Source organism: Parus major, chromosome 1, assembly GCF_001522545.3.
Source record: "Parus major isolate Abel chromosome 1, Parus_major1.1, whole genome shotgun sequence".
Classification (NCBI taxonomy): Eukaryota; Metazoa; Chordata; class Aves; order Passeriformes; family Paridae; genus Parus; species Parus major.
The window spans coordinates 65,701,395-65,722,797 of record NC_031768.1 but is presented as its reverse complement, the minus strand read 5'-3'; the positions used below and the strand labels follow the sequence as shown (position 1 = coordinate 65,722,797).

At 33.8% G+C, this 21,403-nt stretch overlaps 1 protein-coding gene across 9 annotated transcripts in view; it reads left to right on the top strand.

Annotated features, from left to right (window-relative positions):
• Positions 1-21,403, top strand: part of NBEA (neurobeachin) — a 457,700-nt gene that overhangs the window by 128,091 nt on the left and 308,206 nt on the right. For all 9 annotated transcript variants that reach the window (XM_033515238.1, XM_019006696.2, XM_015628205.3 and 6 more), the window contains exons 14-24: positions 5,443-5,522; positions 6,212-6,274; positions 6,383-6,480; positions 8,265-8,357; positions 12,348-12,456; positions 14,444-14,525; positions 14,735-14,858; positions 15,184-15,376; positions 15,611-16,633; positions 18,410-18,627; positions 20,082-20,235. In XM_033515238.1, coding sequence (XP_033371129.1) covers positions 5,443-5,522; positions 6,212-6,274; positions 6,383-6,480; positions 8,265-8,357; positions 12,348-12,456; positions 14,444-14,525; positions 14,735-14,858; positions 15,184-15,376; positions 15,611-16,633; positions 18,410-18,627; positions 20,082-20,235 — 2,237 coding nt within the window. The remainder of the gene's footprint in view (positions 1-5,442; positions 5,523-6,211; positions 6,275-6,382; positions 6,481-8,264; positions 8,358-12,347; positions 12,457-14,443; positions 14,526-14,734; positions 14,859-15,183; positions 15,377-15,610; positions 16,634-18,409; positions 18,628-20,081; positions 20,236-21,403) is intronic.

The window sequence follows — 21,403 nt, the reverse complement described above, 5'->3', positions numbered from 1 at the left end:
GCTTTTCTTGTGTTGCATTGAAGAATGTCAGCCTATCAGAGAGGTGGATCAGTGACTTAGCAACAGATATCCAAACCCAGCACAGCTATGGAGTTTTCTCCATGCAAATCAGCACTGGGGATTTTTTTGTTATTACGTCACAGATAGCTTCTACTTCTGACTAACAGACCTGTAATAACTGTGGTGATTTGCAAGCAAATGATTGTGAAGATGTAATAATTGCTGAAGTGATGGGTTGCTAAATTTAATTTCATATTAACTTCATTTCATAAAAGGTTTTTTTATGAAATCCACATTAGTTGCTAACAATTGATAAAATTCCTGAAAATATTTTAAAATGTTTAATCACCTGGATATTGCATCACTTTTCATTACCAGATGGGTTTTTAACATTAATGCATGTCTGGCTGATTCAGACAGCTTATAGTAATAGAATACAGTCCTAGAAGTAGCTGTAGTTATTACTCTTAAGGCTTTTTTATTTTCACCTCTGTTTTCAGCATCTCATAACTTCACCAATCTCAATAGTTTAAAAAAAGTAACTCTTCCAGGATTTTGGCTTTGTGGTAATTTTTATTAGCCTGCCTGCAGCCCCTACTGCCCGAAAGTCTATAATTTGTTGAAATGTAGAATAATGTATAAAAAAAATTGTTAAAGTAAGAAAGTTGCAGTGTAAGAATACAATTATGTGAAAGTTAAAGTTGCTGTGTTATAAGTAGTATTTGATATCTCAAAATGGAAGAATAGGACTCATTTTCTATAAACATTAATTTTAATGTATGAAACAGAAAAATGTCATCATGTGAGTAAATTACAGCTGAAATTCTAGGCTGACTTGATGTGAGACTTTTCATATTTGGAGAAGACTTTACTCATGCCATTATCTGAAATTTGACTGCATGTGCTAAAGTGCTTTCAAATAATTTGCTGTCATATTAGGAAGTAAGCTTATTCATGCAGACATTTTAGTAGTGTGATGTTTTCTTGTCTTCTAGGCATGTCATCTTTTATGTGGAGATACTGAAACACTTTTTTATATTAGTAGTTTGATTTACTATTACATGCTGACAATTACTCTTCTTCAGGGTTTTATTGCCTTCCGCTGTCTTAATAAGGCACAAAGTGGGTGAGTTTTCTGCAGTGACAGTTTAGTAACCTTATTTTAAAGCCAAGGGAGCTCAATACTGAAGTCTCCCATTTGGAAAATGCTGCTTTCTTTTAAAAGTGAAAGCTTTTCTTTTTCTTCTCCTAATATGGGAAATATAAAGGCTTTTTAAAAAATTGATTTTAATAAAAATTTTAAGAGGCTCACATACTTATTTTAAATTTGGTTTTGTATCTTCTCTTACATTATTGGTTTTCTGTTTCATGCTGGTATTCCTTCTTAGATTCAGAATACTGATTTCATATTTGTGTTTTCATTTCCTTCTGAGGTATTGGAAACACTGTTTCAGAGTGTAAAAGTATCAACTTTTCCCATAATTATTCTTAGTAAGTTTTGTATTTTAGATGTAGATCCACACAGGGGAAACAAGTTGTCTGTTTAAAATTACGAGTTACACTTTTCTTCTGATGTTGTTTGTTTCAATTTTTTTTAAAAACAGCTTAAAAAGTCAAACTGATTTCCAAAGAAAAAAAACCTAAATTTTATTATTTATTTTTCCATTTGGACTATGGTTATAGCTGTTATCTTGATTTGCCACATGCACGCCTTTAATATTTTGTTAAATCATACAGAATAAGGATAATAGGATCGCCCAGCTATTCCAGTATCAAACACAAAACAAAGCAGACAATGTAGTGAAAATTATTTAAAATTTATAGCTGTTTTCTGTAATTATATTAGTTTATTTTATGTTGAGTTGGAAGGGACCCACCCAGTCCAATTGCTGGCCCTGTATAGGACACCCCAAGAGTAGCATCTTGTGCCTGAGAACATTGTCCCAGCTCTTGAAGTCAGGCAGGCCTGGTGCTGTGACCACTTCTCTGGGGTGTCTGTGTTGTATGAGGGAAATGTGCATTTAAGTTCCCAACTACTGTGTGGTTTAGTTCATTCCTGAACTGAGTGGCCAAGCATTTCTCTCTACTGCTGTTTCCTTCAGTGTTCTTCACACTCCAACTCTCCATGAGTACTACCTTTATGAGTAGCATCATGTATCCTTACTGAGAATCTGTGGTGGTTAAAGTACATGTCATGTTAAGTAGTTTTCATGAATGTTTTTCACGTCCAATATTTTTGAACATAATCTGTGGAAGTGGGAATTACAGAAATTATTGTGAGGAGAAAGTAGCTGTAGTTTTTCTTTTTGTAGATAGAAAAAGTTCCATATAGTTATTTCAACAGTTGGATTAGAGTGGAAATCAGTTGTTAGATTTGCAGCAGAGAGAAAATTAGGTGCTTTGTGATCCACATATCATGTGACATTATTTATGTGTGCATGGAGATGAGATTCTGCTATCTGTATCATGTTTTATTAATTTAAGGAGTAGAAAAATCATGCTTTTTCCATACTAAAAAAAAAAATCAAAACAGATGAAAAAATGTTACATTTGGCTGTTGGTAGAACTGATAATACAATTTTATTCCCAAAGACAGAATTGGAAATCCTTATTTTTGTTATTTTTTTTGAGGGTGGATTTTGTTTTGTTTTGGTTTTTTGGTCTTTTTTTTTTGTCGTTTGTTTTTTTTTCACAGCAGTACTGTTTGTACTTAACTCTGTGAATATGTTTACTTATTTCCTCTTATTTATTTCTGGTTTATGGGCCTATAATTTCTCTATGCTTCAAGGATGAGCTGGATACAATTATAATTTTTTTTCATTTATTTTTGTCTGGGTAAAGCTGGCTAACTCTTATTATGAGTGCATATTTTAAAAAATCTGACGCAAATGATGGGCTCTGTGAAAAATACATACATAAAGAAATCTAAAAGCAGGAAATGCTTTAATGACTCATCCTTGTGTGGGATAAGGGAAGCATCCTTTCTCTTTGCCAATTAAAAAGAATGTTACTATTTTGTATTAGGGATTTATGGTTGCTGTACCAGATCTTGAAAGGATTATCTTCATAATTGATCTAATTTAAGATTGGTTTTAGTCTTTAGCAGCGCTGACTATCAATGTCTGAATGATGGTGACACTCAGTGATGGTGAATTGTCTATATGCAGTGATGGGCACAAAGACTAATAGACAGTAAAAAAAAACTACTTGGCAATGTTTGAGTTGAAAAACAAGATCTACTTGTCTTTCTCTGCCTCAGTATATGTGTAGATAATGTATACTTTTTTAATTGTGTGATAAATGACATCATTGTTTGGTCAGTAATACATTTTTCAAAAATAAATCTTCAACTAGGAATGAAGTAATTTAATTAGCAATGAAGTAAAAAAAACTATAGTGGAAAATCTGATTTAGGTATCTTTAGAACTTCCTATTTAATTCTATTCAGTCTGTGTCAGATGATCATTACATCATATTGCTGCTGTCTGGTGGTTACATAGCCTCCAGTTTCTCCAGCCTGTCCTATTTCTCCTTGCTAGTCCGCTTTTAATTTCTGAAAGCAGTGGAGTCTTTTGGGTAGCAGCTAGTCCCCTTTTTCTGATTCTAGAGCAGTGAAGCTTCCTGACCCAACCAAAAGGCAAGGAATAAATAGTACTAGCGGACTGAAGGGAAAATTACACTTTACCTGCTTGGTATAGCCTGCAAGCACCAACTCCTTTGGTAGCCTTTGCATGTTGAAGAACCCTTTTCAAGGTTGTCACACCTCTCCAGGGAAATGAGTGGGTGGATACATGAAGAGGGAGTAAAAAACTCATGTGTTTTTGAAGAGGTTCCCAGTTAAATTGGGATATCTTAATTTTGACATGTCCTTACAATTTCTGTTACAGAAATGTTTTGCAGACCTCCCCATTGCCTATATTCCGTTTCCATAATTACAGTCTTTCAGAAAAGACAAAATGTCAATTTTTTTTTTAGTCTTGGTTTTCAGATATTGTCTGATATTGAATCCCAATTAGGTGTAGGAGGGAAGAGGGTGTAGAAAGAAAGAAACTTCCGTGATGCTGTTAGGGAAATTGAATCCGCATTTAAATTAAGGGGAAAAATAGCTAAATTATATAAAAATATTATATTTATATATTTATTAGATAAAAATAGCTAGTTGATAACAAACACTCCATTGCTAAAAGTTCATGCAGCATTTAATATAATCACATCTAGTACAAAAAAAAACAAAAACTCCAGCTGACTTCTGTTTTTACAGTGGAAAACAGATGTTTCATGGTGCCAGTAGAATTAATTAATATAAACTATTCTTGTATCTTTGATATGAATCTGTTAGAACATTTTACTACAATACCCTCAATGTTCTTACAAACAGTGGGTGGAGGGCTTGAGATTTATTTGCTTTTTTCTGAGGAGTACACAGTTCTTCTCTTTGCACTCCTAAACAGGGAAGAAAACTTGAATGTATTAGCCGTTCTTTTTGTTCCTCCTAGTGAAACAAATATCCATTCCCTTAAGGTTTTCCCTTGTTGCAAAGTTGAGTTACTGTGTGTAAACCAGTGGCTTTACTTCAAAAAGCATCACCAAAGACAATTAGAAAAAATCTGGATTAGAAATAATAATGAGACGTAGACTGTTTTTAAACTTTGATCTGTGTTTATCAGTATAAGATGGAATAGTATAGGCTATTGGAAAAGTATAGGCTGATGGAAAAATAATTTAAGTTGCCTTTATTTTTACTGGTCAAAATTTAAGGCTGTCTATGCCATGCATTGTCTGAAAAGCAGGAACTTTCCAGAATTTCCAGTTCAAATTCAATATTTATGAAAAAGGAGAATGGGAAATACAACAGAAATAGTTTCAAATTACTATAGTTGTTCAAGTTCTGGCTTTTTTAGATATTTCTGTTTTCATAATACACTTCATCAAGCACAGTTGTTTAAAGTATTGTGGATTACATTTTTTTTTCCTGGTTTAAATTTGATATTTTCTTTAGATAGTAGTTTCTCTTTGGTTAAATATCTTTAGTTTCCACTACAGGTAATGGTTACCACTATTATTTTATAAATCCTTTCTCTGTCGGTTTTCATTCAGATGGTATTTAATGTAGTTAAATGTTTAACTAACTAACAAGTTGCTTATCACATATTGCTGCCTATCTACTACTATCACCTCATTACTATATTTCATCTTCCTGTTTCTTTTTAAAAGCTGTGTAAAATATAATATGGATTTATTTTTTCCAAATGGAACATGACTTAAATATATTGTGTTGAAAATGTGATTCTGAAAGGTTATAAATGATATAATTTGCAAATATGAACTTTTATATAAGAGTAGAGTACTAAATCTGTTGTAGGAACTGTGATTTCCTTAAGAAGCTGCAGTGATTAAAGGAATTAGTTTATATTTAAAAGTGCTATATTTTGTTTCTTCCAGATGGTCCTCGGCCCTCCCAGAAAGAAATCATATCATTAAGGGCATTTATGCTTCTGTTCTTGAAACAACTTATATTGAAGGTAAAATGGTCTATTACAGAATGAAACATTGACATCTGTTGTATACTTGTAATAGTACCTTTCATAGTAGAAAATCAGTAATACCTGTCCAGTATTGTGTCTTTTCCTGGTTAATTTAATGTTCATGCACATCCTTCTAATCAACAGAGAAGTAGTAAATGCACACAAAATTTTTTATTAACCTTACCAGACTCTGCCATGTATATTTTATTAAATGCTTAATATATTTATATTCCATATATTAATTATTTTAATTGTCATATTTATTATATTTTAATTAAAATATAATCACAATTATCAAACTAATTATTGCTTTAACCTTCTCATACATTCTACCACTGGTAGAAATGGTGTAGGACTCTTTCTCTCTGTTACAGCTGAATGCTGGTCTTTGAGGGGTAATCTGCCACTTGAGACTAGACTGAAAGCCAGTATTTTCTGTCCTGTCTCACAAACTGGAGGAGTAACAGTAATAGTTTGTAGTATCTGTGGGCCCACACTAGAAGAATCTGACCTCATTCTGTTTTAAACTGTAAATGCAATAAATAAAAGCAGTAGAATGATAGAGTTTAGTCTTGTAGGTTCAGATAAAAAAGCTGTAGGATTATTTGACTAGCTCCAAGGTTTGCTTATGCAAACCTGAGGAATGTATTTACTCTGAATAATGGCCCATTTTTTTTTTTCCTTAGGATCGAGGAGTGAAAGAAGATGAACTGCAGAGCATATTAAATTACTTATTAACAATGCATGAGGTACATTTCTGTAATTACCTACCTTTTATTGTAACTATTTATACCAGCTCTGTGGGAAGCTTGTTGTTGAGGTTAGTTTGTAGAATAACGTTGGTGCTTGTCATACAGGATGAAAATATTCATGATGTGCTGCAGCTGCTAGTGGCACTAATGTCCGAACATCCAGCATCCATGATTCCTGCCTTTGATCAGAGAAATGGGATACGGTAAGACAGTGAAGTGAGAAAATACATTAAAAGTAGTTCCAGTATCATCACTCTCCAGTTTGCTTCTTTTTTCACATAAATATCACACTTGCTGATCTTTTAAACTTCAATTTCATTAACTTAGGCTTTATTTTTTGACAAAGTGAGTGATTTCAATATGTTGGAGGAAAAAAAGAATTTCCACTTAAGATTACCATTATGATATCTCAAAGAAACTGCACTGTTTTACTTGCTTCTCAATCTCAAATAGAATGTGTAATTAAAAAGATGCATCAAATAGCCATGTATCTATCTCAGAATAATTTTAAATATTCTTTCTTTGTATTTTTAACATTCTCTGGGGAGAGGAAGAGGAAAACAAGAAATCATGCCCTAGCCTCTCAAATTCTGTCTGAAAAAAGTAGAATTAATTTATTTTATTTATCTGTTTGGCTGTAAAATTAATAACTGATAATTCCCAAAGAAGTATTATTTTTGCAGGGGACTATGTCTAATTTGGAAATATATTTTTTTTCAGGGACTAATAATTTCCATGTTAATAATTTATTATTTACTATGACATTTTATTTTGTGCTGTTTTGAAAATATTTTTGAAAATGCCAGGAGTTTGTAAAACCCCATAACATCTACTACTTGATAGATTCAAGCTCCATTTTGCCTAAGTGCCAAGATCTTTGTACAAAGATATGTACTTAAAGATATGTACAAAGATATGTACTTAAAACTGTCTGAATTACAATGCATGTTGAAGGGAAGACTCATGGTTAGGACTTTGCTTTCTGCCTATAGTTTGTATTCAAACAGAGTTCTCTCCTTGTCATTTTTCGAAGAAAGGTAAGTCTGATCTGGAAGACTGGAGACATCTTTATGTAACTGATATTTAAAGTGTTTGATGGTGCAGTGTTTATGTTTGAAAGTCTATGTTCAAGAACTGGGGAGAATGCACAGAATTACAACTTTTAATTGTTTAAAAAACAGAACAATGCATTCCCAAATCCATACAAAAAGTTAGGTTTGCCTAGGATGTCAGAGGACAAAAGCTCCAGAGGCCATTCGATAGTAGCAGAAGTCATTTCAAATGATGATCTTGTCTGAAAACGCAGTCATTAGTGGAGAAAGATTAGAAAGTAGGGCTAAAAGCTGATGCCAAGCTAATTCTAATGGAAAACTAAAATATAAATTAAAAAACTTGCTACAGAACAGTGCAGGGCAGGGGTAATGTTTTCTGTCTCTTAGTGACTTCAGATCAAGGCTGGCTTCCTTTCTGAAAGACTGTATAATTTGTGTTTAAACCTGTAATATTAATTTTATTAATTAAATATTAATTAAATATTTAATAGTTAGATCAGTTAATACTTGAGGCACGGGGGTTTCTTTTATACTGGATTTAAAAGCAGAGGGTGTAAGGAAAGGAGATTTTTACTAGCATCCAGGTACTCCAGGATATGACCTTATGTGTTCCAATTTGCTTCTCTTGTCCTTAGCTCAGACTGTTTTTTATTTGCTTGTTCCAAGAGAGAAGTATAGGATAAGATGTTACTTTCTGTTATAAAATGTTGAACTGAACCAAACTGCACCACGTCTCCAACCTGAAGAATTCATGATCGAACTCTTACGTTGCACTTGATCCCTTCAGTATATCCTATTTTGTGTAAATTGTTGTTTGTATTTATTTATTTCTTTATAAATATCCTTGCTCAGTGAAATACAAGCTATATATGTGATGTTTATTAATGCAATCTATATATATGAAGTTTGAGCTTGAATGTGTTTTTCTTTTTTAGAGTAATTTATAAGTTACTGGCTTCCAAAAGTGAAAGTATATGGGTGCAAGCTTTGAAGGTCCTTGGATATTTTCTTAAACATTTGGGTCATAAGTAAGTGTTGTTTTAAAATTTTTGTAGTGGTGTATTTAAATTCATAGTTCTTCATGTCTTTTTGTCATGATTACTGTACATTTTTTGTTGGTTTTTAGAAATTACTTCAAATTATTAGTTTTTTTGAACAATAATTTGTACACTGTTAGCTTTAAAAATCAGATTTATTTTTTTTCCCAGTTAACTTGCTATAACTATGATGTTTGAAACAATACATTGGTTGTCTTTTAGACATACAATTTGCTGAAACTTAAGTCTTAAAACAAGGGAAAAACAGTTTCCAGAAATACATCTTATAACTAAATATTGCATGTTCAGCTAAAGTTAACAGGAAACATATGAGTGCAATCTAAAATTTGCTTCTGGAATTATCAGTGTCACTGCAATAAAATTTTCAGGGCAGCACTTCTAAAAATAGTTTTAGAAGGATGGGAAAAATGAAATAGAATATTTCATTGACATGGGAATGTTTCAGAAGGAAAAGCAGATACATCAAGCAAGTGGTGTTTCAAAAAGGTGGTAAGGACATATCTCTGTGCAAGAGATACACAGAAAATGTGGCAAGTTAAAAAGACTTGCTACAAAATGGTCTTACTTAGTCTAATCTTCCATATTATAGTGTCAAGAAAGCGCTAACAATCATGCAGTGCTGCATAGCCTGCTGTTGCCCATTTTTCCCCTTTTACGTGTGGTGTTAATATCCCTGCTGGGATTACCCCAAAATGGCATTTTAGCGGGAAGCTGTGTATTATAAAAATTAACCATGTGCTTCACAAGGGACTTCATCATGTAAGCCTCATTTGAAAGGGAAGGAGGTAGGAGTCCAGCCGGAGTGTGGTATTGCTAGAAATGCATTTCTCGGTAAGATCAATAAAGTATGCCTGTATAATTGAGAGACAGTTAGCTGAGAATATGCTTCTAAATGGGATTTTTCCTTTGGGACCCAGCAAGTCAAATACTGTTCTGGGAATTAATAAAGCAAATTGATAGTCCACTCAAGAATCTCCAAGGACTTTTCAAACATTACTTAGTAAAAGTCATTCACATTGATAGGAGTTGAATTAAGTATGATACACCAGATGAAGGTTTGACTTGTCAGAAGCCTGGTTGTATCCAGATATTTATCTGGTTGTATCCAGATAAATACATTTGATTAAAATATTTATCACTTATGCAGAAAATCGTGTAGCAGCCTATGTCCTGGGTGAATCAGGCACAGCATGGCCAGCCGGGCAAGGGAGGGGATGGTTGTGCTCTGCTCCGCACTGGGGCAGCCTCACCTTGAGTGCCAAGGACAGTTCTGGGTGCCACAGTATAAGGACATTAAACTATTAGAGAGTGTTCAAAAGAGGACCACAAGGATGCTGAAGGGCCTTGAGGGGAAGCCATATGAGGAATGGCTGAGGTCACTTGGTCTGTTCAGTCTGGAGGAGACTGAGGGGAGATCTCACTGCAGTTACAACTTCCTCAGGAGGGGAAGGAGAGGGCAGGCACTGATCTCTTCTCTGTGGTGACCTGTGACAGGGCCCAAGGAAATGTCCCGGAGCTGATTCAGGGGAGGTTTTGGTTGGATTTCAGGAAAAAACTTTTCACCCAGGGGGTAGCTGGGCACTGGAACAGGCTCCCCAGGGAAGTGATCACAGCACCAAGCCTGACAGAGTTCAAGAAATGCTCGAACATTGCTCTCGGGCACAGGGTGTGACTCGGGGATGGTGCTGTGCAGGGCCAGGAGTTGGACTCGGTGATCTTTGTGAGTCCCTCCTAACTCAGCATATTCTATGGTTACAAAAAAAAGAAAAGAAATTTTCCAGAAGCTGAAATTTTAATTTAACATCTACTTGCAATTATATAGATATATCAATGTAGTTTCCATTGTTGAATGAACATATACTTAGCAAAAAATTAACTTTATTTTTCATGTAATTGGAGTGATTGAAATCCCCTTGAATACTCTGTGTAACTTTCAAAGTTTTTTTTTAATTTTTAGACCTCTGAACATCTGCAAATGTGCATATTTTATGTAGATTTTAGCAAGTAAAAACACCCTTCTATTTCATGTTTTACAACTAGTGCTTGTGCCTTTTTGTTCAGATACATATGTGAGCATACACATGACTTTATGAAATGGAAGTCTACCACAAAAATTATAAAGTGCTTGTATTCCTGTTTCACAGTACAGGAAACAGGCATTGCACTGTAATAGACTGAAGCAGAATTGTATAAAGAGATATTACATGATTTATGAAATCTAAACCAATACAGTATTACTACCAAATGTGTAGGTACTCAACCAGTCACTGTTGCTGTAGTTCTTATATTCCTATATGCATCACAGATCAAGCTATAGAGTAGAAGTAATTTATTCTCAGAAATAACCAGTAATGTGTTAGATGAGGGCCTGAATAACTAGATTGATTTTTCTTTATGATCTGTGATGATAGACTACTTTGACTAACCTTAGCATTTGACAAAATTCTTTTTTTTTCCTTCTGTGCCATATTTGAGTCTTTCTATGCTACCACATGAAATAATAGTCCATTGTTTACTTTTGGGTTTTACTCACACATTTAAACCTCCCAATGGATTTCTACTTCTATCTGCTAAATCATGCCTTAAAAGGTTGAATACCTGTAGGTTTTCTCATAACTAACTCATGAACTCCCTTCTGGGCATAGAAAAGTACACACAGTTATAAGTTGTTGCTACTCTCTTTTGTGGTACTTTGAAAATTATAAAATAATCTATTAATTTCAACATTTCTAGAAAGAACCCATTTAATTTATGTGTTATTTCACTGGTAATCATGAAAACACAGTTTCTTAGCTTTTGAATGCATACAATTTTTAGAAATGTTACTGTATCCTATTTAATTTTTTTTCTGCTGCTTTAATATAGATTATTCTTTATTTTGAAGGATGATTTTTATTTCATATCCATTATAGTAGTAGTTAAATTTAAATAGTACTACATGAATTTAGTGATGCAAAGTATGAGAAGTGCTCTATTTATGATGTTATATTCCATTTTTAAAATAGGATATTTCTATATATTATTTATATATAAAATAATTAATCATTATAGATTTTTATTTAATTATAATTATTTATATGTTAATTATAATGATAATTATTAAATTATTAGTTAAATGTTGATGTTTATATTAATTAGTAATACATCATATAATTAATATTATATGTTTTTATTATATACTTAAAAGAGTGGGGTTTAGGGACAAGGGGAATTCATTGATGTGAACTACTTCCTTCTCCACTTTTCAAAGATTTGAGTATTTTTGGATCCCAGATATGACATACACTTCAATCATGTAGAATTGTGTAACTTTTCAGGATTCTTTTTTCTTTTTCGTTGCAACATGTGTTAGACCAGGATTGAATTATTTAGGCTCCTTGAGAGAATGATATAGAAAGAACAAAGGTGGTACTGAAAAGTCCCTATATACATATACATATATATACACACATATACATATATATATATATGAATATGTATGCATTAGTGTTAAGACATACAGATTGCTTGAGCACTCTGAGGGAGGCTGGCCCAGATCACCCACTGTGGTTCCTTCAACCTAACTAATTCTGTGATTCTGTGATTAACACTGGAAAATATGAAGCTGGATTGTCCTGAGTTCTTGTGGCGTGACAAAAGGTGTGTTCTTCAATGGTAACATTTTAACCAGCCTGTGCACATCTTGAACTTTCCTACCCTGAGTAAGATAGGAGTTGACTTTGAGAATGGTGTTTGATTTTATGCAAAAGCCCATCCTAAACACAGCATTGTTTTCTGAGAACCTTTATATATTTGTACAATTGCTTTCATTGTGGAAAATATCTTAAATATATATAAAATAACACGTTGAGAGCTTTTTAGTACTGTGTCAAAATATTTGGCTTTTGGGTTTTATCTTACATTTGCTTAAAATGCTCATCATGCTTGGCATGTGCCTGATATTTTTGTTTTCTCTTACAGGAGAAAGGTTGAAATCATGCATACTCACAGTCTTTTCACCCTTCTTGGAGAAAGGTTGATGCTGCACACAAATACAGTAACCGTTACAACATATAACACACTTTATGAGGTACAAATTATTAAATGTAAATATTGTTGTTTCTGCTGTAAGAAGTATGTCTTAAAAATATCTGTTCTCTATAATATCCTGATTCTTAAGACTTTTGAGAAAAAAATTTAGAAATTTTGAGAAAGTATTTCTTGGTTCATAATGTATTTTGCCACATTTTATTATAGATGTTTTTATTAACATTGTCATAATTTTTACATAGGCCCTATAAAATTTCCCACTTCTGATAGAAGGGATCCTGTTACTTAGATTGTTCATTACTTTTAACAAAAAAAAGATACTGCACAACAGATACTGCAGACCTTCAATTGCTCATACTTCTCCATTGTTTGGAGAGTTTCTTTCCATTGAAATGGAAAGTACTGAAGTCAGAAATGACTCTTCTTTTTTCTTTTTCATGTCACTCATTTTAAGTTTACAAGATTTTGAAGAGTGCTGTTTTTCCTTTTTTAACCATGCCAAATGATAACTAACACAGCCACTTTTATGTAGCAGATACTCCTTGAGGTGAATAAGTATGGTTCTTGTAGAAGCTTCAGTTTCAATGATGAACAATGTCATAAAAGCAAAATATTGAGAACATCAAGTTGGTTGAAATGCATGTCTTCATGCCTGCACACTTAAAGGTCATACCCCATCTTCAATTATTGCTAAAATGGTGACTTAGAGTAGAATCTCTTGCAATTTCTGCAAATCTTAACCACTAAAAATATTTTTAATATATATTTTTAGTCACAAATAGATTTAATGACTAGATGCTCAGGGTAGGTTCCAGAAAAGAAAAAAGAGACTAGAGGAGTGCTTGGTTTTCAGGGTTCTAGGTCTGAGTAACGTAGAAAATTTTTCTCCTATGATTGTAAAAACCTAGACATCATCTATTTGCCAATAACTTAGATCCAAATTCTTTGCTAATGCACATTACCTTTTATGGTTTGGCCACTTGAGCATCAGAGTCTAGTTCCTGCATTCAGTCTTCTGAGAGCTTCTGTGATTGGTATTCTCAGAAAATGCATAACTCACAGACAAAATCAAAGTCCTCACGGAGTTCAGCATCCACAGGCATTTAAATTTGAAAAAATAGCCAGAGGAAAGGAGAAAAAAGAGGTTGAGTGCTGTAAGTACAGAAGATTTACTGAGAAACTGATGCTAAGGAACAGATATTTTCCATAGTCTCTCATAAAAAGCAAGGGCATAATTGCCCATTATTCTGTTTTAAATATCAGTATGTAAAGACCTATTCTAAGATACTGTTATGATTGATGTTAGTTTGATTATTTTTTAATGAGAGAGCAAAAGTTCTTCTTTAAAGTAAATTTTACTACCAAAATTACTCTGTTTTGAAATGCATTTTCTTGAATGTATTTACTGAGAATTCTGTGTTGATATCACTGAATTTTTAGTTTGTTCTTAAAAATGAAGTTGCATACACATATCCAGTGACAGGTATCCCAATGTGAAAGATTTGCAGTGTTGCCTCAATACAGATTAATTAGGTTGTCAGGTACAATCCAAGCGACAGGAGAATGCTCTGTCTTCATCACTATGTGAAGCCCCAGGATTATTCCTATGGAATGCTATCTCTGACTCTTATTCTTTACTATCTGGAGGAAACCAAAGCCAGTTTTAAGGATTATTTGGTTTGGTTTTGATGAAATGTATGAGAATAACTGTTGATGTATATAGCTTGTGAAAGGTATTTTGATCTGTGAATGTATAACAGAATGAGAATATGAATGGAATATCTTTAAAATACCGTTATTATATATTTAGTTTAGCTAATCAGCTACAGTACAACCATTAAGGTCTTTATTCCTGCATAGAGGAATTGCTTTATTCCATTCTTCAAGATTTAAAATATTTTACCTAAATTTTTTGTATGACGTTGCATGTGACCACGGTAAATGTTCTTAACAAATTTTAAAATTAACAAAGAAATACTGTAGTGTTTGATTAAAAATGGTAAAAGGAAGTTAATATTCTGTTTTAGATTTTGACAGAACAAGTATGCACCCAAGTTGTTCATAAACCTCATCCAGAGCCAGATTCAACAGTGAAAATTCAGAATCCAAGTAAGGACAATATATTATGTTTGTTTGATAAATGTGTCACCGAGAGGCTGTGGGGTTTTTGAAATGATGGGTCAGAAAGTGAACAATTCATTCATGTATTTTAGATACATACGGGTTTCAGTTGCCTTTTGCGTTAATTGCTGTCAGCAACTATTTCTTTTTTTAAACATTGGTAAAGTGCTTTACATAACTAATTTATTCTTTCAAAGTGATTCTTAAGGTGGTGGCAACGCTGTTAAAAAACTCCACACCAAGTGCAGAGCTGATGGAAGTTCGACGCTTGTTCTTATCTGATATGATAAAACTCTTTAGTAATAGCCGTGAAAACAGAAGGTATGTCAATACAAATAGTATTTTCTCCTCGTTGATTTCTGGGTAATAACAATTGGTTATACTCTGTGTAGAGTTTTATAGTCTGTAATAAATTAAATTTATTTAAAATAAATTTAATACATTTGTGATAACATTTCTTAGTTCAGTAACTAATACTGGATTCTGCTCTGTAGTATACTTTTTTTTTTCATACTGAAGTATTTTTCTGGTTATTCCTAACATTGGATTGGTGTTAAGCGATGATGTTCCTCCCATCTTAGCCATTGTAATGTTAAAATAAAGAAGCTTTGTTTGGATATATTTTGAACTAATTATTTCACTTTAGATGTTTACTTCAGTGTTCAGTGTGGCAGGACTGGATGTTTTCTCTGGGATACATTAACCCTAAGAACTCGGAAGAGCAGAAGATCACAGAGATGGTTTACAACATTTTCCGTATTCTCTTGTACCATGCAATAAAATATGAATGGGGAGGCTGGAGAGTGTGGGTGGATACTCTTTCTATAGCCCATTCCAAGGTAAGGAACAGCTCATAGATGTTTTTGTAAATGCTGATAACCCCCAAAGGCAGTAGCACTATAAGATGTAAAGTGATTTAGTGCCATCTGGTGGCTCTCGGTATTCATGTCAAGGTGGCTTTTTCCCTTGTCACTTTGTAAGCTGTACTTAATATGTTCCTAAAAATGTTGCTAGATTCTGCCCAGTTCATCTAGTGTATATTCCTCCACGTACTCTCTTCTTTTCTTTTCAAGGTCACATATGAAGCTCACAAGGAATATCTAGCAAAAATGTATGAAGAGTATCAAAGGCAAGAGGAAGAAAACATAAAAAAGGGGAAGAAAGGGAATGTGAGCACAATCTCAGGTCTTTCCTCTCAGACAACAGGAGCAAAAGGTGGAATGGAAATTCGAGAGATAGAAGATCTTTCGCAAAGTCAAAGCCCAGAAAGTGAAACAGATTACCCCGTCAATACAGATACGAGGGACTTGCTCATGGCTACAAAAGTGTCAGATGATGTGCTTGGAACTGCTGAGAGACCTGGAGGAGGAGGAGTGCATGTGGAAGTTCATGACCTTTTAGTTGATATAAAAGCTGAAAAAGTAGAAGCTACTGAAGTAAAACTTGATGATATGGATTTGTCACCAGAAACACTGGGAACTGGAGAAAATGGTGCACTGGTAGAAGTGGAATCTCTTCTAGATAATGTATATAGTGCAGCTGTTGAGAAGCTCCAAAACAATGTTCATGGAAGTGTGGGTATTATTAAGAAGAATGAGGAAAAAGATAATGGTCCATTAATAACTCTGGCTGATGAGAAAGATGAACCTTCTACTAATAATACCTCATTTCTCTTTGATAAAATACCTAGTCAGGAGGAAAAACTTCTTCCTGAACTTTCAAGTAATCACATTGCCATTCCAAATGTTCAAGAGACACAGATGCATCTTGGTGTAAATGATGATTTGGGATTGCTTGCACATATGACAGGAAGTGTAGATATAACTTGTGCTTCAAGTATAATAGAGGACAAAGAGTTCAAGATTCACACCACTTCAGATGGAATGAATAGCATTTCTGAGAGGGAGTTGTCCTCATCATCTAAAGGATTAGAATATGCTGAGATGACTGCCACAACTCTCGAAACAGAGTCTTCTGGTAACAAAACTGTACCTAATGTTGATGCAGGCAGTATAATATCAGATACAGAAAGATCTGATGATGGTAAGGAGGCAGGGAAGGAGATACGGAAAATCCAGACTACTACCACGACCCAGGTAAATTTCAATTAGCCATGTAGCCATGTCTGATGTAATCACTGCTCATTGCTGAGGGGGAGATCAATAGTATGAGATCTGAGAGCTATTTTAAGTATATTTCTTTAATTATATGAAAAAAGTACATCTTCTAGGCCCATTTTCTTTGAAAATCCCATAACGTGAAATCTTTCATGACTATATAGAAAATATATATTGAATATACTACTTAAATAGCAGTTATTTCCCATAAAATCAAATATAAACTACATTGACTTGGTTTAAATGTGTGGACATTAATCTCTTAATTAAATAATCTTCTCAAAAAGAATTATCAACTGAGCAACCAGCAGCAATTCATCTTCTAATCTCTTCTTTGGGTGCTATGAACTCTAAACTATCCATGGTTAAATACTTTTTCTTAAATGAAGTTAAATGAAGTTAACTGTAATAAAAAAATAAAGTAGTTATTAAATAAAATACAAATGGAAAATTATTGCTTTGTTGAATAATGAGAAATTTTATTTTAGCATGTTTACAATGGAGCTGGCAGTTGGAGTTTTGATTGCTGTAATTGTAGTAACTACCTCGTTAGATTTATCTTCTTAAGACCACTGAAAAAACAGGCTTACTTAAAGACCAGCCACCTAAGCAGAGATACTTACATGTTTCATGCTTGTTAATGCAGCAGCAATGCAGATCAAAGCCTATTCTTGCAGACACAGTATTACTGGCTAGATAAAAGCTCCCCAGTTATATCACAGTTATGGTACCACTCTTGCTGCTGACATGAGGGTTACCTGCAGTTGTACTTGAAGGAGAATGTGTTTGACTGGAGTTGCTAACCTCAAATTCTGTAAATACATGTCTACAGTTGTCTCCCTGCCTTGTCAGTAACTGTCTTTTATTCAAATGGACTGAAAGAAAGCAAGCAAATTGTGCAACAGAGATAGGAACTACTGCTTACTTCTAAGAGCAATTAATGTTTTTATTAATAATAGATCAAATATTGAAGAGTATCAAATTCACTCTTTCCTATGTTTCTAACTAAAAACAAACTAATAATTTAAAGATAACTCTAAGAAAAACATAGGAAATGCAAATAACTGTAATAATTTTAGTCCCAAGAGGTCAGATTATATAAAGGAAACTTTTTCTGCTCTCATAATTCTGGCTACAGCTGATCAAGATCAGACTAAATAAACAAGAAACTTTTCAGTTCAGCTCGAATGCTATGTCTGTTTTTACATTGCTAAAATAGTTGTTTTGCAGAGTTCTCTTTTGTTTTAAAATTGACAAAATGGGATTTGGGAGACTAGACGTAATTCTCTAATGATTCTGCTAAAAAGACCAGATAAATTAATCAGTTTTGAAAAATGAGGAGCTGTCCAAAATTACACGTTCCTTGAAGCCACCACTATGTAGTTTGTCCATGTTTTCAGTCAAATCTTCAAAGAAAATTGTGTCTTTAGCCCAAAATATAATTGTTACATATAAACAAAATCTTGTCATTGACCTTGAATGGACTACATTTGGTCTTTTCTGTGAGACTTCAAGTGAAGAAACTGAGATTAAAAGCTTGGTGAGTAGCTGAAAAGGGGGCCAGCCACAGCCCCTCAGCACTGGTTGGTTTGAGCAATTGGTTTGAGCAGCTCATTTACTGCCTGCCTTGGAACATCAATATCTCCTGTGGTTTTGTGGCCACATGGTTTTATCCTTCATTTCTCAGGTTCTGTATTGCATTCAAAAGCACACTGCATAAAGCTAACAGCATTTTTGAACCTCTTGTTGATGTAGGCAATACAGGGTCGATCTGTCACCCAGCAAGACCGGGATTTACGTGTTGACTTGGGATTTCGAGGAATGCCAATGACGGAAGAGCAGCGACGACAGTTTAGTCCAGGCCCACGCACAACTATGTTTCGTATTCCGGAGTTTAAATGGTCTCCCATGCACCAGCGGCTCCTGACAGACTTGCTTTTTGCACTAGAAACAGATGTACATGTTTGGAGAAGGTGGGTTGTTATTTCTTCTTTAACTCCTGATCTGTGTTTCCAACAATAAGGAAAAATTAGGCGTGTTGGAGAGGGGATGGTGGGGAGGAAAAGAGTTGGTGTTAGCTGAAATGCCTCTTCTACCTTCTCTTTTTACCCCTTTCCCAGTCTGGAACAGCTCTATTTTGCAGGTAGTAATTCCTGTTTTCTTGAGGAATTGTATAAATCCTGAAAACCTAAACAAGCTGAGCCATTTTTCCAGCTTACATTGAGCATTAGAATCTACCGCCCTGTTCCAGACAGGATGACTTCTGCTAATGGCCATTTTCCTAACTGATCAATTAAAAGAGAGCTTCTTTGCCTGCAAGGTGTATACATAAAACCTCTTTCCTGTAACATTTTCCAAGGAAATACTCTATTGAAAAATTTTCTTTTGCATACCAGCTTCTGGTTGGGTTTAGTCTTGGTGATCATATAATATTTTATGTGATTTCCTAGTGTTTTTGTACATTTTGTACATGTTAATAGAGGTACTCTGTAACTATAATATAAGAGAGACAATTTACTCTAATTTCCACTACAGAATAGTTCATTTTCACAAACCTTGAGCATAGTTTTACAAAGGAGCAATTTATATTACATTTAATTCCCAGTCAGGTGAACTGTTCTGTGATACTCACTTGGAAATAGACAATTTTTGATGTTTTGCTTTGGACAAGTTTATGGGAGGAGGTTGTATTTTGTGTTCAGCTAATGCTTAAAGGTTAAAGTTCAGATTGTATCTTTTCAGTTGAAGTCTTTAATTTTTGTTTGCTGACTAACAACAAATGTTGCTTTGGGGAAGGACCATACTTACAGACAGAGCATTCCTCAGTATTTTTACACAGGACTTTTATATTTTTGGGGAGTGACTGTGTCATAGGACAATTGCTCACCAATTAGAAATTGCTGAGATTTCACCTACTCTTACATGCATCCGTGGCTTCCAGAGCTATTATTAATACTTGGTTTATTATCAGTTAACAAAGTTGATATGAAATCAAGTTATGGCCATGTTATCAAGTTTCTCCTTTAAAACCATAGTAGGTGTTATCCTTAGCTGTTATCAAGGGTTCTTCAGATGGCACTGGTGCAGCATGGTGAACTCAATATGAAATAGTTGCTTTCATGCTGCAGAAACAACTCCACTGCTTTCAGCAGAACTGCCCGTGAGGTATTGGATGATAGGAATAAAAGGTTAGAAGATGTTCTCAGCTGAGTATTTGAGTATAATCCTGTGAAAAAAGAGATAGCAATCAGTTTGTTCATTAAACTAGCCTTGTTGATATTTTTAGGCAATTTACATGCAAAGTTTTTTAGACCAGATTTTTCCTTTTTATCAAAGAAACATTCACAATATGGTTGCAAAGAACGTATTTATCTAAAATTTGTTTTAATTGTTTGTTTTTAATCCATCTTTTCTTCCATCCTTACAGTCACTCCACAAAGTCTGTGATGGACTTTGTCAATAGCAATGAAAATATTATTTTTGTACACAACACAATACACCTCATTTCCCAGATGGTAGACAATATTATTATTGCTTGTGGAGGAATTTTACCATTGCTGTCAGCAGCCACATCCCCAACTGTAAGTACAATATTTCCACCTAGTGGTTGTATTAGAAATTGTTGTTAATAATGCAAACCGCTATTTTCAGCTGACCCTTCTTTAGGGACTCCTGCCCCCTTTCTGTTAATTCCTTCAAAAATTTTAATTTATGATCAAACTGTTACACTTTGATATACAGAGTGTTTATAACATTTTGCATTTGAAGTGCTAATTTTATCAGAGAAGTAGTACATAGTGAGAATAATATCTCATAGTTATTTAATATTTCATTTAAAGGGATGACCATTAGGATAATGATTCCTGTAATACAACAGCATGCTTTATGATGTCTACTCATTGATATTCATAAACATTTTTTGCATGGCCACTATTAGTTTGCATGCCAAATGAGTCATCCCCTCTTTGCTGTGTTTACTTCTTCCTTCAGTAGGTCCTTCCCCCTTTTTTTTTTTTTTTAATCTTATATTGAAAATAACTGATACTTTTATTCCCTGAAAGGTATAACTTCTGAGCAGATTAAAGCTCAGGCAGGCAGAGTATCATCACTAAAAAAGGAGAAATATTTTATAAATATTGCATTATTGACAAGAATAATTATGTTATTCGAATGGGATGCCTTGTCTGTGCATTTAATATTTGTGACTATTTCTTTCATACTAAATGTCATCTTCACCATACTGCAAAAATTATCTTTGGTTAATATTGGTATTTGAAAGGGGAGACAATTAGACCCAGGAAAGACAAAGACACTCTTCTGAAAAAATGTAGGTAATAGGCACTGGAGACTGCAAATGGGATTTGCAATAAAATCTCAAATCATTTTTTCTAGATATTCAGCTATTGAGATTCTGTTTTCTTTACTGTTACTTCTAGTTAAACATTTTTTTGTAGATTTTGAGTGGTATAAATGTGTATGCTGTCAATTTGCTAAGCAATAATGTGATTTTCAGACAGGCAATTAATGATAAAATGCTCTCTCTTTACTATTTTCAGTGTTAAATGGAAAAATATTTGCTATAAACAAATACATATAAGTTAAAGACTACAATTAATGTCTGTAGTCAGAAGAATAATATTAAGGTCCTGATTTTGCAGGTGCTTCGTTGTAAATATTTACAAGTATGAGCAAGTTCATACTGAGCCATCTTGAAACACAGGCTGCACTACCATTCTTTAGAGGAAAGGA